This window comes from Mus caroli, chromosome 11 (genome assembly GCF_900094665.2).
Source record: "Mus caroli chromosome 11, CAROLI_EIJ_v1.1, whole genome shotgun sequence".
In the NCBI taxonomy this organism is placed as follows: domain Eukaryota; kingdom Metazoa; phylum Chordata; class Mammalia; order Rodentia; family Muridae; genus Mus; species Mus caroli.
In genome coordinates, this window is record NC_034580.1 from 85,792,496 (window position 1) to 85,809,441 (window position 16,946).

The following is a 16,946-nucleotide window of genomic DNA, read 5'->3' on the forward strand; positions in this document are numbered from 1 at the left end:
CGGCAGAGGCTAGGAAACCATGGTAACCAGAGAGGGCTGTTTGCTTACTTTATTTTGGTCAGAATAATCAGCGAGCTGAGCCTTTAGCTCTGAGACCTCAGCCTCGAGCAGATGGATCACCTCTTCATAATCCATTTCCATCCCGTGTGCCTGCCGCTGTGCAGCTTCGGCAAGATGAATCCGGCTTCGCAGAGCTCGGGTTTCCTCAGCTACAGCTTTGGCTTCCTAAGGAGTTGAAAGTTAATGCAAAGTGAAAAAAAAATGAAAACAGACTTCTCCAGTTGACAGAAACAGTTTTCTCATTTTGGGAGTTATGATTACAATGTTTAACATGTCTATTTCCCCTACCAACCACCTAAAAACGAATGAGCATGTTATTTCATTATGGGAACCCTTTTGTTTGTTTCCTGAAAAAAATTTTTTCTGCACAGAGATTTTTTTTTCTGTATAAAGATTCTGTATAAGTGTTTAGTGCTACACAGCTAGCGTCATTTCTGTAAAAATGAAGAGAGTTTAAAGAAAACTGACAATCAAAAGTAGAGAAATGGGAACTGATTCTAAAGAAAAAAGGAGCTAAAAAACTCATAGGAGAAAAAACTCATAGGTAGCGGGGTTGATGGTCTCAGAAGGCCAAGTAACGCCATTGGATGCTGCAGAGAGCTGTTACGGGGCTTCTTGGTGGACCAAGGCCAGAGGCAAAGCTTTCCTCCTAGATATCAGACTGTGGCTTCCTGCTTTGGTAGTAGCATCATATATCATTGTTTATCTGTTGAATACAATGTTCAAGAGACCATTACTAAATACACACTATATGCTTCATCTGTCTTTGCTCATTTAAGGTTCGGAATAACATCCAGAGAAAGTCATTTAAAAAACATTTTTATATAAGCAATCAGAGACCCAGTGAATAGACAAGCTGACCAAGGGCAGGTAGTGGCCCACATCTGGTCCCAGGTCTGTTTGACTCCTGTACTGAGTATCTCCTTTCATTGCTTTACTGTCTTTGGATGACAGAACCAAACAAAAAAATTGTTCCAAACACTAGCTATACCTTCCACCTTGTAAGGTTAGGGTGGCAAAAGCCATTTGCTTTCTCAAAATGTGCCTTGGTGCTGGGGCACAGTCTCTTGGGACACCGTATAATTTAACATGGCAGCTGTTACAGCACGGAGCATCTTTAGAGGGTGCAGGATCTCTGCAATGGAACTTTCTGCTCCAATTGCCATGGCTAATATTGAACTCCAGCTATTTTACTGTTCTTGACGCTGTTATGCAGCATTTGCTTTGGTTGGAGCATGACGTACTGAGAGAAGTAAGGGTGTGGCCATACTCTCAAGAGTCTGCTTTCATCCCCCAGCCAGTAACTTTATTATCTGTCAATTCCTGGAATATGTATGAACAGTATACACAGAAAACTCTCACTGTTCAAAATCTACATTCTAGTTTAGAGAGGCAGAGAGTAGTTTAGGCTTAGCAGTTATGACCTCATTGAGAAGACAAGTACTAGGGACCCATAGAAGAGACCATGTCATGATTTCCTGGAGAGAGGATTTCTAGGCACAAGTGCAAAGGTCCTTGGCCTGGATTGAGAACATCAAGGCAGTCAGTGAGGCAGAAACAGTGAGTAGTATGGGAAAGACAGGGTAGCAGTAGATAGAATACCTGGGCACAGAGGTAACATGAATGAGGGTGGAGACAGGGTGGTTTGGAAGGCAGATCTTACAAGCAGTCCCAGGCCATCAGAGGGAGCTTGGTTTCCCTCAGAGTGATTGGTGGGCTTTGAGCAGAGAAGTGATGTGAACTCACTTAAGTTTAAAGAGGGTGCATTTCACTACCCAGTTAAGAACAGACTATGAGGAAAGACACAGGTGGGAGCAGAAAGAGGAGGAAGAGAATTGGGAAAGCGAACTGTGGTTGGCCAGGGTGGTTGTAGAAGAGACGGTAGATGAAGCAGTTAGAGTTCCAGCATAACTTGTGAGTAGAGCAACAGGCTAGCTCACCAACAACATGAAGTCAGCATCTACTTTATACAGACAACCATAGAATATGATGTAAGTGTAAATCAAGTGGGTAACTAGTATTTCATCTATTCTGTCTCAATTTAGAGCATAGGTGTGATGTAGCTAAACAGTGGAAGGAGTTAACTAAAATAAAAACAAAACAAAGCAAACAAAAAACCCAGAAAACAAAACAACAGCAGCAACAACAACGAACAAATAAGCTAGAAGGAACTTGGCCTAGGAGATAGGATGCCAGGTGGGTTTTGACTAGAGTAGAGAGATCTTATTGGGGAACAGTTTTTTGGTTGGTTGGTTGGTTGTTTTTAGAAGAGGCTGGGGAGAGAAAGGACCAGGTTCTGGAAGAAATGGAATCATGGGAAAGGCTCTGAATTCAGAACACTGGAAGACTTCTGCGAGAGTGCTTTAGAAAGGGAAGCCCGAGGGCTGAGGTCGGTGTGCAGAAAGCCCTCGACTAGATACCCAGAGTAGTGAAAAATATGAACAATGACTAAATCGGACTAATTAAAAAAGGTAATCTGGCAGCTGGGTACAAAATGGAGTGGTATGAGAAGCCAGCTGCCTTCTATACCTGTCGCTCAAAGAATTTTATCCCATCTGTTTGAAAACACTTGTCTTATCCTGTAAGGGTGACTTCAGAAACAAAAATATGGGAGCCAAAGGAGGATCTACCTAATGTCCAGTACCTGTCAGTCCAGCCCAGGTGACCAGGAAAGTGACCAATGACACACCTGGGTCAACTTCACACCAGATTGCTGCTCAGCACACAATAGGTAACAGCTAACCTACCGAGGAACCAGCCTACCTCCATTTTAGGCTTAAAAGCCATCTTAGAGTAAAAGACCTCCTAGGTTCATTGCTGGCTATGATTAAATCTTTGTCAAGGATTAGGATATGCCCCACCTGTAACCTCCACTAAATACGGTTCCGTACTATCTGTTCCAGGAACTGCAATCATGTCTTTCAAAATGTTGCTAAGCATCTTGCAAGGGTACCTTTGTTTCAGACAGGTTGTTAGTGCTGCCTAGTTAGGTCTAACTGTTGTTGTGCCCATGATGCACCTTTGTTTCAGGTCCTTAGCCCTAACTTGTTAGGCTTTTGATCTGGAATATGATACATAACCTCACCCACTTTTCTGCCGAGTTCCCCACTTGGAGACCCCCAGTCCTTGAGCTTCACATTCCTTGTTTTCCTTATATCCAATGTGTACCTCTCACACCTCACCCTAGGGGGAGCAGTTTGTGTACTCGAATAAAAAGGCTTGCTTTAGTTAACTTGGCCATGATGATTGGGGGTGGTGGTCTTTCTTCTCTCATCATTGGGAGTAACAATACCAGCCTTGCTCTAAGGCTGTCGAGTGAGCTAACTGCACACTGCAGGATGAGGTAAGTCTCTAGCGATCCTCCTTTCAAAGACAGGGAAGCAAAGATCAGGAAGCTTAAGAAACTAAACCATATGTAGGTGGCAGGGCTGGGATTTGAACTTGGGTAGTTCAGATGAGTTCTGGACCTCAGTTAATGTTTTTCACTACCAGCCCATCCTATTTGGTCAACTACAGAAAATGTTATAAAATAGCTTTTTTAGGTACCAGCATCAGCCGAGCTAGCTTAGGATGTGGTGATATCGACAGACTCTCCAGCACATTTGAGGCCAGCCTGCTCCCCATTTTCCATTCAATCAACAACAACAACAACAACAACAACAACAAAAACCCTCTGAGTGAGAGGAGAGGGAGGGCAGAAATCAGTGCAGCTGCAGTGAGAATCACTAATTTGATGATTTGTCCTCTTCACACTCACTTTGTGCAGCTTTTATTCTTCTATAAAAACAGCACTTTTATTTTTGTTCAAAGAACGCTGGCTAATTAAATGAAGAGTCCGGATGGGCTTTATGCCGCTGTCCTAGTGCAGTGATGGTAATACAGTGTGAAATGCGTCTGGGTGGTAAGAGATGCAGAGGGTTTGATGCTGAATAAATTCATACCGTTCCTTTTGTAAATGCATAACTGTCAGGCTGGTGAATGTGACCCCGTGGCAGAGTTCTAGCCCAATTCCCCCTGAATGGCTGCTTAAAAGATTAGTGCATCGCAAGGATGCCTTTCTGAGGAAGCAGTAAAGAAAAGATAACAGCAGTGGGCAGGGTTTAGCCAGAGAGGATCACAGCAATTCATTTTCCCTTTGCCTCCCAGGCTGTCTTCTAATAAAGAACCGCAAAGCCTCACGTGTCAGGCACATTTTAGCCAGAACTCTCTCAGTGCCGCACTGAACCTGAAATCCCAATCACGACAAGCACGGCCCACATTTGCGCAGGCACTTTGTATGAGGAGGACGTTCATTCAGATGACAAAGGTAGATTTTTAAAGGCAAAAATGAAGACATAATAGCATATTAGGGAAAGCGGCCGAAACATGCTTTTAAATATTGCATAGTATAGGCAAACTCGGTTAGAAGGGAATCTGAAATATGCAGTTCAATCAGAATTTTTCCAGAGGCAACAGTGACAAAAGACCTCGGGTCCACTGCGCCTCTTTGGGAAAAAAAAAAAGGTTTCCCTCCCGAGAGTTTTGGAATGAATTTTTAGGAAAGATAAGGCCAAGTTCTTTGGAAACAATTCGAACTGATGAAAATCTCTGTAGCTGCAGATACCTCCTTGGGCTGAGTCACACTGTACTAAGACAGTGCTGTAGGTCAGATAAAGGCCACTGAACTCTTTCATACATGCAGCATTTATATCCACAAAGTAACACGATCCAGAACAAACCAAACGAAAACACAGTACAAAAGAAAAGGCTGTGGATGGGTCCTAGCTAGGCCATTATCTTAGATACTCATTCCCCCTCCCCATTTTCAGCTAATGAATTCTCTAAGACTCAGTGTGTTCATCTGTATAGTGGGCTCTAATAATTATAAGACCAAAATAACTCTCACAAGAAGGTTAAAGAAACTATTAATATTCTGACTATCATTCTTTTGTTTTTTTTTGTTGCTATTTTGAAAAAAATATATACATATCATTTATGCCATTACACAGCCTGACTAGATAATGTATTAAGGGCTTTCTTGAGGTACTCATCTGGTAATATCGGCTGTTTGGAAATGTAATTTACACATGTCTTTTTTAACAATAGAAAAAAATTACATGAAACTATCCTCTCTCTAGGTATTAGCACTTGAAGTTCCCTAGAGTGGGGGCATTAATTGCAGCTGCAAACGTGTAATTAGCTTAGAAGTCCACAACACTTACCAGCTCTGTAATTTATAAGCTAATCAGTAAATCTTTCAAATGTCAGTGGCTGACGGGAGAAAACAGCAGATTGCAAGAAGATATGTCTAAGTAATTTATGCTACCGAGCCCCCAGAATGCTTCTCTTATCAGCTTCCGACATCCACTCACTGGGAAACCTTTCTCAGTCTTAGGTCGTATTTACAGTTTTCAAAAAAAAAGATTAAGGCTTTCTGCAGGAAGAAGGCTGTTGAATGAGAGCCTTGTTTAAAAGCAAGTTGTGGCCCATCTCCTTAATCTGTGTTTCTGAACTAATTTTTCGCTGTCTGAAAGGATGATTCTCAAAGTGCTCTGCAAATATATTCTCGAATGAACGGACAACACACCCAATAATCGTGAAGGAATTTAGGGAAGACTCTAAATTCATAAAACACTTTTGGAGAAACCCTTTTGCTGTGTAACAAGCTCAAGCTGGACTTGAAACTCATATAGCACAGGTTAATCTTAAATGTGAATTGATCCTCCTGCCTCAGCCTCCCACATGCTAGGACTAGAGGTACGAAAGACCAAGACTAGCTCATAGAAAACTTATTACCTGTCTCTATGTCCCACTTTTCTTCCCTATCTTCATGGGTAGTCCAGGTCTAATGACTGTACCGCTTCATTTAACCATCCATTAAACACCATGAAATCTTTATAATGTAATTTGCAGCCATTTCTTACTTCCTTTCGTATCATGTCATCAGATACAGGGTCAGCTGGCCTGCTGTGATGGTCACTGAAGTGTGCTCTCCACATTTCTGAATGGTCAGTTTACTTCAGTAAACATTGGTCAGGCCCCACTTTAAGTAACAAGTATGGCCCATTGTAAACTACATCTTCCCTTTTCCAACTTCTCTTCTCCCCACCAAGCTTTCTACTGCCAAGTTCCAAGTTAGCATGTGCTTTAGTACATTCAACTCTCTTCCATGATAACACAAAGATATCCATACACCTCTGCATAAAATTTTAAAAATTCATTTTATGGCATTTATCAAGCAAACAAGATTATATAAAATCTAAATTAAAATGAAGCAAATACCAAAGTTGAAAAAAGTTATGCTTAACTATTTGACAATTATGTTATTTTTTTGCATTAAAGATTTCAAAATTACAAATATTTATTTATAGTTCCATTTTCAACATGTATTAATACAGCAAATGCTGTCAAGGGCAATGCAATCTTAAAGGTTCTTTCCAGCCCCACCAGATCCTGATCTGACAATGTAGATAGCAACATGTTTGTAAAGTGTGGAGCGTGGGTCATCTGTGAGTTCAGAAAACAAAGTTTATTATACATGAAAAAGTAAAATCTTCACTGTGCAAAGAGAAAAATGACCTCAACTTTCTGGAGGAAAATGAGGTCAATCATATTATCATTAGCTCTAATTAATCCTCCCAGGGGCTGCCAGCTTCTTCTCCTGCAGCTGCCTTGTTCTAAGAGGTGTAAAACTCAGTTCTGCCTCTCAACACAAAAGAAAATCAGAGAAACAGTTTCCAATCTCCTTCATAACGCGCAGTCCCCGGTCCAGCACACGTACAAAAGTACACCACTCAGACAAGGTGTAGGATTCGATACTTTGTACAATATAAATAATAATTAGTTTAAATCATATTTAGCCATGTTTTAATCAGAATGGTTTAGCCGTGAACATGTATGTATGTATGTATGTATGTATGTATGTATATGTGTATATATATATTTAGTGTACTGAAGGTTGACATGAGATAGAAATGTATTTGCCAATTTTAGTTACAAGTATGCCCAAGGAGTACATCTGTAGTATTGGAAGGCTTCACTTTTTTTTCTTGAGACAACAAAGTAGTTACTTTTGATTTACATAATTAAAGATCCTAATCTCCAACATGAACTAGGATTCAGAGAGCAGGACATGTCTACACTGTGGAAGACTGAATTGTCACCGCTTTTTTGGTGAGCATTTTGGCAATCTATATGTACAAAGCCTTTAAAATCTTCATACTAGAGGCCATGACATGGCTCCTTGCTAAAAGCATTTGCGATGCAAGCCTGGCTATGTGAATTAAATTCCTAGGGAGCCACGTGGAGGAAGGAGAAACCCAACTTCTAAAAGTTGTCCTCTGATCTCTGCACATGAGCCATGGGACGTGTACATTCACATACGCATCATTTACGCACAGACCAGATAATACTAGTAAATAAAAAATATTCTTAAAAAAAATATTCTTGCCATTAATCAGCCACTTCACATCTGGACTTCAGTCGACCATGAATGTATTGTTATATTATACTTTTTTTAATGTAATATTTTTATTGATTCTCTGGGAATTTTACATGTGTCCGAATCACTCACTTCCTAGTCCTTTCCTGTCTGCCCTGCTACCCTTGTGACCTTCTCCAAAAGTAAAAAAAGAAAAAGAAAAAAAACCCAAGTCCAGTTTGTGTTACGGGTATACTCACTGACCCATTGTCCAACTCTCAGTGGCTTGCCCCTTAAATAGAACTGAGTCCTTCCCTTCCTGGGCCCAACCAGAAGCCATCAACAGGGGAGATTCTATACTTCAGAATCTCCATCACACTTGTTAAGAGTTCTCGTTGGTGGCTTCCTTTCTAGGCTGTCACTCTTTTTTTTTCTTGTGTGTAGGGGTGAAGTGGGGGTAGGGGTTGTCCCTCCCTCTCAGCTGTGCATCTGCAGTTGTTGATATCAGAGCAAATGTAGCTTTCTTGCTCTTCATAGTAAGTAAAGGGAGGACAGACCATGAGCCTCCTCAGAGTTTCCAGTAACAGGACTCTGACCCTGAAACCTGGCCACAGCTGCAGTAGGACACTGGAGCCAGACAAGACCCTTGGATACCACAGGCATCAACACGGCTTTGGGCAGCACAGATCATGGACATCTGGAAGCCTTCCTTCATTGTCAGCATTTAAACCCTCTTTATAGATACCGTGCAGCTCAGTGGCCACATCTGTAGACATTAAACATGGTGATTCTTCCAAACTTTAGCGCTTAAGGGACTCCATCATTAAAAGAGATGATTAATTCTTTCAAAATAACCCTGAGGGGTTTAACTGGAATATGTATCATATTAAACTGTGTGTGTGTGTGTGTGTGTGTGTGTGTGTGTGTGGCATTTTGTCTAAGATCATGAAATTCAAAGAGTATGGGGGGCCCAAAGTAGGATACAGCCTAAGGTTGTAATGCATAGATAAATAACGTAACATCGGATTTTAGCTTAAGAGGTAAACAAAATAGTCACCAACACAACATATCATTATTGAGAAAGTACTGTAAAGATGGAATAACCCAAACAGACCTTAGGTTAAGAAAGAATTGAGTCTGTAACTAAGGGTGATACCACAAAAACAATAAACGGTTGCTACGGCAAACCACTTGGGAGGAAAAAAAAAAGTGTATATTCTCATCTTATACCATATGCTGACACAATACTTTCAGTATTAAATAGAGACAGGGTGGGGGTCTGGGTAAATATACATCTGAAATATGGCCAGGAATAAACAGTTTCACAGATTTTAAAAGAAAAAAAGTAAAAGTAAATCGACAACACAAAACTTTTCGTGTTTATTAAATGGGAGAAGGGGCTTTTATACAAGTTAAGTATCTCACATCAGGGTTCCGAGAAACAGAGCCAATGTCTCCTACAGAAAGAGATCTTGGGTACTTTCTCTAGCTCCTCCATTGGGGGCCCTGTGATCCATCCAATAGCTGACTGTGAGCATCCACTTCTATATTTGTCAGGCACTGGCAACGCCTCACAGGAGACAGCTATATCAGGGTCCCTTCAGCAAAATCTTGATGGCATATGCAATAGTGTCTGGGTTTTGTGGCTGATTATGGGATGGATCCCCGGGTGGGGTAGTCTCTGGATGGTCCATCCTTTCGACTTAGCTCCAAACCAAGGAGCTGAAGGGATCTGCAACCCTATAGGTGGAACAACAGTATGAACTAACCAGTACCCCCAGAGCTTGTGTCTCTAGCTGCATATGTAGCAGAAGATGGTCTAGTAGGCCATCACTGGGAAGAGAGGCCCCTAGGTCTTGCAAATTTTATATGCCCCAGGGAACACCAGGGCCAAGAAGTGGGAGTGGGTGGGTAGGGGAGCAGGGCATGGGGAGGGTATAGGGAACTTTCGGGTTAACATTTGAAATGTAAATAAAGAAAATATCTGATAAAAAAAAAAGAAAGAGATCTTGTATACTAATGTGAGGAAATGGGACAAAGTGTATGATAGAGGAAATTTAAAAAGCAAGAGAGGAGATGCAAGTTACCCAAGCGCCGTGTGGAGAAGCCAGTAGTGTCATTCTGCCAGACCAGCAAGTGTGTGTGAGAGTAGGCATGTGTGAGAAGGAGCAACAGCACAGAGAGGCAAGGGTCCCTTAGGAGCGTCCATGACCATTCCCTGTGACTAGGCAATCCCACTTTTTAATGGTTCTATCAGCCGTTTAAATCTTTACCCTGAACACTGGGCTTCCAACCCAGGGACCTCTGGGGGATAGATATACTGTAACAGTGCTGTAGCCATGGCAACACTTGGGTTTGCTAAAGCTTGCTTAAAATGCTGCATGCACTTTAGGTGAATCACTGAGTACACATGCCATTAATACTCAAGAGCTGTGAAGCAGATCTCTAGTTATTCGGGAACTCAGGCAGAGGCAATCGCTTCATATATAATGCAAAAAGACAATAAACCAATGCAGATTTCTAAACAATACTTATGTGGGGTCAGACATGACCAGGCGCATTTTCTTTTTAACTTGTCAGCGTTTTGTGAATAAATCATTACTACGAGTCCCACATGACTGTAGAACTACTGAGAGTATTTTTTACACAGCAAACTGCCAAGATAAGACGTTAATAGAATCAGCCGCCTTATCACTACTTCCTCCTTGGAACAACTTCCTCCTTGGATCAAATGTTCTTGTTTGTCAGTCCAACTATTATATATTGCTCCAACACTAAAAAAAAAAAAAGTTTAGCATCTACACAGACGTCTAAAGTGTAACCTAAATGGTGCTCCCTCCATGCATTGTATGGAACCCCATCTTCACGAGTTTCCCAGAGGGAAACCTCCTACAGGAAATGGTATAAAGAAACTAACTGCAGGTCTCTATGAAGAATGCCATCACTTTGCTCCCAAATTCCCCAACACTGAAAATGGTGTCTAATTAAGCCAACACAATTAAAATAAGTTTATAATACAGAAAAGACAGAAAAATGTCTGTCTTGGAATCCTTCTAACACCAAGATCTTTTCTATATGAAATGAGCATAACTATTTGGAAATAGGATTCTGACATAGACAATTATATTAGTTTTCCCTGCTATGAAATATTTGAGTGGGGTGACTTGTAAAGAAGGGGTTAGTTAGTTGTTGGGTTTTATGTTCAAAGGTTGGGAAAGTGAGATGGGCCACCTGTGAGAAGGTGAATTGGCATGGAGAGACAAAAGGTCTATACAAACATCCAAAACATGACCCACGATCTAAGGATCTTTCTACTTTTTAATGGTTCTATTGTGTGTTTATGTCGTTATCCTGAATACCAGGCTTCCAACACAGTAAACTCTGTGGAGATACAGCAATTGTACCATAGCTATAGAAACACTGATGTTTGCTGCATGCACTTCCAGTGAATCACTGAGTACAAATGATGTCTATGCAAACAGGAATGACGACTGGAACGCTGGAAAACCAGGTTTCCTGCTCCTTTTTCAAGTAAGCTTTCCTTACCTTAGGCAGTTTCTACTGCAGAGTCTAATGGTAGAGAAAAGAGAAGTAATTTTCTCATTACACGCACACACACAAAAGAAAATTAATGCTGAAAAATAAACCCAGCTATATTTGTTCCATGAGCTTCTTTAATCCCACTGCTGTCCAACATTATAAGTGCTTTATAATGGTTTTCAGATTACTTTGTTTGTCTTGAAACGCTTGTGTCCATAAAATCTCAGCCACTGGTTACACCGTGCATGCTAATAGAATATCACAACCAGGAAGGCAACACTGGAACAATCCACCAACCTTCTTTAGAGAAAACTAGTTTTATAATGCTCTCAGAAACAACGTAAAGAACAATCTGTGGGTCTATACAACAGTCCAGGGGAATCCCAGGGAGATAAGCTGGATGGAAATAGACCATTATGAAAGGCAGCTTGCTGTATCGTTCCGTTTGTGTGTTTTTTTAAAGGACAAAAATTGTGATCAACAATAGATTAGTGGGTGTCAGGCATGAGGAGGGTAGGTGGGAGGAGGGGACAATGGCCTCAAAAGGCCAGCATGAGGCATCTTTCGGTAAAAGGACTTTAGTGAGAAGCAAAAGTTACTATTCTGACATGAAGGCCATTATTACAACAGCATGCTTTTGGAGCAGAAATGTATAACAAATATATGTGTTTTTATTTTTCCTCTCTCATGAGATGGTATTTTAGAATAACCACTAGTACTGCTCAAGAAAACTATTGGACGTTCAAATTGCCAAAACTGAATTAGAGATCTAGAGGCCACCCAAACATAAAAATTAGAGGTGTCATTGTTTTTTTTTGAAACCACAAGGAAACATAATCCCTAGAAGTGTGGGACTGTAACTAGGGTTTGTTTTAGAGATATATGACATGTTTTCAAAGTTGTCTTTCTTGCTTCATCGGATTGAGCCCCTGCAAGAGAATCCTACTGACTTGACCACCTATTTCATGCCCTTCTGAAGTCTTCAGCACAAGCTTGGTACAGGCGAGGCAACGACAACTGGACTTATCTGATCCTAGTCGAGTTGCCAAGTAAACAATTCCCCTATTCCATCAGAGCAAAGACTGGTTCAGACAAGCTAAGTGTTTTGGCTCTAGAGTAGTCACCAATTCACCGTTGCCTGGGGTCATAACGCTACCTTGGAAGTCAATTTAAAAACAACTTGAGTGTTGAGGGTGGGTTTTACAAAGTTGTTGATCAAAGATGCTACAGGAACGGTTCATACGTGTTGGAAGTTGTTAGAACTTGAAGGAAAAGAAAGTGACAGGTATAACTTCATGGGAAAGTGTCTCCATTCTAAACAGCAGGGCTGGGCTATTCTTTGGTGCATGAAATATATATATATATATATATATATATATATAATCAGGACCAAGAGTAAGAAGTCTCATGGCAAGAAGAAAAACAAGGGACCTGAAAAAGGATGGCAATGCTTCAAAGCTTGCTCTTTATGTTCCTCCTTTCCTCTCCCTCCTTTTTTACCCATCATCCCCTTGTCCTGGTGGTTACTCAATGCTTTCTTTTTGGGTTGTCACACTAAAGGTAAACGTGTTTCTATGATTTAAAGTAGCTGAAGAGCCTGTGAAAGGAGAGACCATGGTGCTTTGTAGGATTGGTTCAACATTTTATAGTAAGATAAGGTCCTGCAAAGAGTGAATAAAGGATCTTTCCCTATGAATTAGAGACCCCCAGAAGCCCCCACACAACACATGCTCTTGCCATTGCTCTTGCCATTGCTCTTGCTTGCCTACCTTAATGAGCTCGTAAGTTGCCATTGCTGAAGACACAAAACTTACTTTGAAGGCCGTAGAGGGAGAAACTGGGCTGAAACTAATCTAGGAACTCCTCCCTGTGGGTGAACCTTCACAGTGCTGAAAGGCTCTGAGCAGGCAGCCTTGAGAGGCGCATCAATGGACTTCCCTAGTGGTGGACCAGGATGCTACAGAAGCCACCTACCAGGCAGGATGTGCCTACTGCTACAACAGGAGCATGAGTGTCATGGGTACACCAGCTATCTGATTGGATGTGAGGATGACTGGACAGGAGGAATTCATGTTAATTTGGTTAAACTAAACAAAATACCAACCCCACCCACACCCCGAAACCAAACCAGACCAAAAACCATGGCTGGGGAGGCCTTATGCCTTAAAAGAAACTTACTAATGCTGTTTTGTTAAATGTACAGTGTGTCAAGCTGCTGCTAAATATTTATGTTTCAGTGCACAGGTTAGCTTTGCTTTCAGAGCTAGAGTAACTATCTTTTCCAGTGAGCAGCAGTCACTATAGAGCCTTATAACGGATCCAAGAGTTGAGACCAAACAACTATTGAGTGTTCAACCCTATAAAGAAGTTCTATATTAAACCCTTCAAGGCTCAGGAAATATCTGCAGAGTAAATCCAAGAGCGGAAGGGTGGCAATGAGAGCTGGGAAATGCTGTCTTCAGAACATGCCATGACCACTGCACTCACAGGGCTGCTATGGCTCCCTGTGTAAAGACTGCAGAAGATCAAGGCAGTCAGCACCCTGGTGTGGATGTGGGAAGGGTACATGGGGTCTATCTCTAGCTAAGGAGCTATCGACAACTGATGGGCTGCTGATGGAGGTGAAGTCATTACTCCTCAAGAGTGTGGTCACTGGCCAGCACAGGACCCCATACCCACCAAGCATGCAGTCAGCACTAATTGGGCTCAGAAGGTTACAAAAACATAAAAAAGAGGGAAAGAAAGCCAGAAGGGGCCACTGAGATGCCACGGTGAGTGTGAAGGGTAAGGGAGGTGCTGTGGTGGGAGTCAGGGGTGGAGACGATCAAGGTATATACAGTACTCACATGAAGGAATGTGCACAGAATACATCAAAATATTAACAAGAATAAAATTAGGATATTCTAAGGATAAAAAATTGACTAGAAATATGACTTGGACAGGAAAAGAAACTAAATGTATATTTTACAAAGATACTTGGAATGCAATATTTTTTTCAACATATAAAAACTGAGCAATAGTGAAACACTTTGTAAGTGTTCAGTGAATTTTCTAGAAAGTTCTTTTAACAATCAGTAAAGAATCAATTGGCTAAGTTGTTTTTATTTTTATTCTATTTTTTTTTTTACTTTGTTTTATTAGATATTTTCTTTATTTACATTTCAAATGTTATCCCCTTTCCTAGTTTTCCCTCTGAAAACCCTCTATCCCCTCCCCCCTCCCCCTGCTCACCAACCCATCCACTCCTACTTCCTGGCCCTGGCATATAGGGGATATATAGGGGATACTGGGGCACATGACCTTCACAGGACCAAGGGCCTCTCCTCCCACTGATGACTGACTAGGCCATCCTCTGCTACATATACAGCTGAAGCCATGAGTCCCACCATGTGTTTTCTTTGGTTGGTGGTTTAGTCCCAGGGAGCTCTGGGGGTACTGGTTAGTTCATATTGTTATTCCTCCTATGGGGTTGCAAACCCCTTCAGCTCCTTGGGTCCTTTCTCTAGCTCCTTCTTTGAGGACCCTGTGCTGTGAATATTCACTTCTTTATTTGTCAGGTACTGGCAGAGCCTCTCAGGAGACAGCTTTATCAGGCTCCTGTCAATAAGCTCTTGCTGGCATATGCAATAGTGTCTGGTTTTGGTTGTTGTTTATGGGATGGATCCCCAGGTGGGGCAGTCTCTGGATGGTCATTCCTTCAGTCTCTGCTTCACACTTTGTCTCTGTAACTCCATGCCCCATACTGGTAGCCATGGCAGCTGGTAATTTCCATTATGGTAAAATGATAAACTATTTTGTATGTATAAACAAAGTTCTTTAATTATGTCACAAAGGCCCACACACCTTGAAAACTCTTTAACAATGTCAGCAATCGACATAATTAAAATATGCAAACAAATTGCATTTCTATAGTTTCAGGTAGGAGATGTAACAAGGGAGAATTTCTGATTGAGATTTCATTAACATTTATCTCAAACAATCTCCCGAATTTTGATGAAATGTTAGTTTTGAGCCTGAAAAAAAAAACCTTAAATATTTAGAATAGATGTCTAAAAGAAAATTTTCAGCTAAATAATGAAAAACAAGTTTTATTATAGCAGATGGCATTCCAGATTTGTTAGAGGAAGACATTGAATTTATTGATGTTTTTAAACAAGAGTTTTATTATTTCATTACACCATAAGATACATACATATGGTAAAAATCCTACCAACTTGTGCTTAGCTTTCTGATGTTCACTGTGTAAAAACTGCTATGGGCACAGTTTCAGCCCCATCATACAGTAATCAAAAACAAAACAATGGGGCAATTTACATTTTTCTCATTAATATCACACTGCATATGAATGAACTGATGTGCATTAAGCTTTTAAGGGGAAATATGACTTCTGAAGTAATGCCCCTGAAAGTTGTAACAATACAATCATACCTAGTTTATATTTTTGTCATATGTATCAAGAGGCAAATCATACTTATTGGTAAGTGTTACACAAATTGGCTTCAAAATTAAAATGATATTGAAATATGTTTTGTGGCTGATACTACTTAGGGCTATGATCAGTGTATGTAATTTCCTTGAAAAGAAATACTGAATATCCTTAAATAAATGTAGCCATGAAAAGATATAGTATTCTAAAAGACTTAGTTTTGTGAACATGGATACAAATATTAAGAAACTTTGTTACTTAATTCAGTTTTAAGAAACTTTCTGGTTTTTTTTTTTTTTTTTTGGTTTTTCGAGACAGGGTTTCTCTGTGTAGCCCTGGCTGTCCTGGCACTCACTCTGTAGACCAAGCTGGCCTCGAACTCAGAAATCCACCTGCCTCTGCCTCCCAAGTGCTGGGATTAAAGGTGTGTGCCACCACCGCCTGGCGAGAAACTTTTTTTAAAGTCTAGAGAAATTCGGGCATGTGAATCTATGTGTTCACATAAATTTTATTATATTTAAAGACAGATTCAATATTTCCAATTAAAATTCAATACAATATGATGTTCTAAAAGTATGAATATTATTGTGAAGATACAGAGCAAAAATATAAAATATCTCATGAATATTAAAATTTTAATATTGTTACATGCCAAATTATTTTGAATGTAATAGGTTAAATGTATTTAATCTTATTATTTCTTTCTGCTACTACAAAATTTAACAATTCATAAGTGCCTTTTACATTTCTATTGGACAGTGCTATAATACAGTCTTAAATCACCTTTCATTTGCTCTTCAATTTCTTCTGAATCTAATGTTAAATTAATCTTTTAGTTTTCCTCTTTCCCTTCCTTACTTCCCCAAACATTTGAGCACCTCATCTGTGGCAGCCGTTGCTGAAATCAGTGGTAGCTACCCCTCTATTTTAAGATGTGATGAGACAAAGATGTTAGTAATACTCAAAACCCTTCCCGCCACAGTGAGGTGAGCTGGCAGGGTGATGGTGCAGGAAGAATAGAGAAAGGGCTGCGAAACCACGGTGGGTGGGGTGGAGGTGAAGTCAGTGCGGGCAGGCAGAGTGTGAGGACCCAGGCAAGATGTCAAGATCATGTAGACCCGATTGTCCGCTTTGACATTTACTTGGGGCATCCATTAGTTGGATTGTTGGCTTTTCATATATATGACAGAAAGTCCTTCAGAATTTTATGTTATGTTTTCACAAGGATATTTATAGGTAAGTGTTCAGATTGAACAGTGCCAGGGTGGGGCAAGGGCAGCAGTGTGATATGGAAGGGAGCTGACAATATCAGGAAGATAATGTTATCAGGAAGATAAACTTAGCTTGGGCCAGTGAGGGCAGTAGTAAAGACTGATAAACAATGTAGTTGTAACTAAGGTTGAAAAAGCACTCAGACAATTTGTAAAACACATGAAACTGAAGAAGAATGAAAACCAAAGTGTGGACACTTTGCCCCTTCTTAGAATTGGAAACAATCACCCATGGAAGGAGTTACAGAGA

The 16,946-nt window shown here is 40.6% G+C and overlaps 1 protein-coding gene across 2 annotated transcripts in view; it reads right to left on the bottom strand.

Moving 5' to 3' along the window:
* The window catches only part of Stxbp4 (syntaxin binding protein 4), a 152,970-nt gene that overhangs the window by 66,822 nt on the left and 69,202 nt on the right, over window positions 1-16,946 (bottom strand). For both annotated transcript variants that reach the window (XM_021177757.2, XM_029483796.1), the window contains exon 13: window positions 49-225. In XM_021177757.2, coding sequence (XP_021033416.1) covers window positions 49-225 — 177 coding nt within the window. The remainder of the gene's footprint in view (window positions 1-48; window positions 226-16,946) is intronic.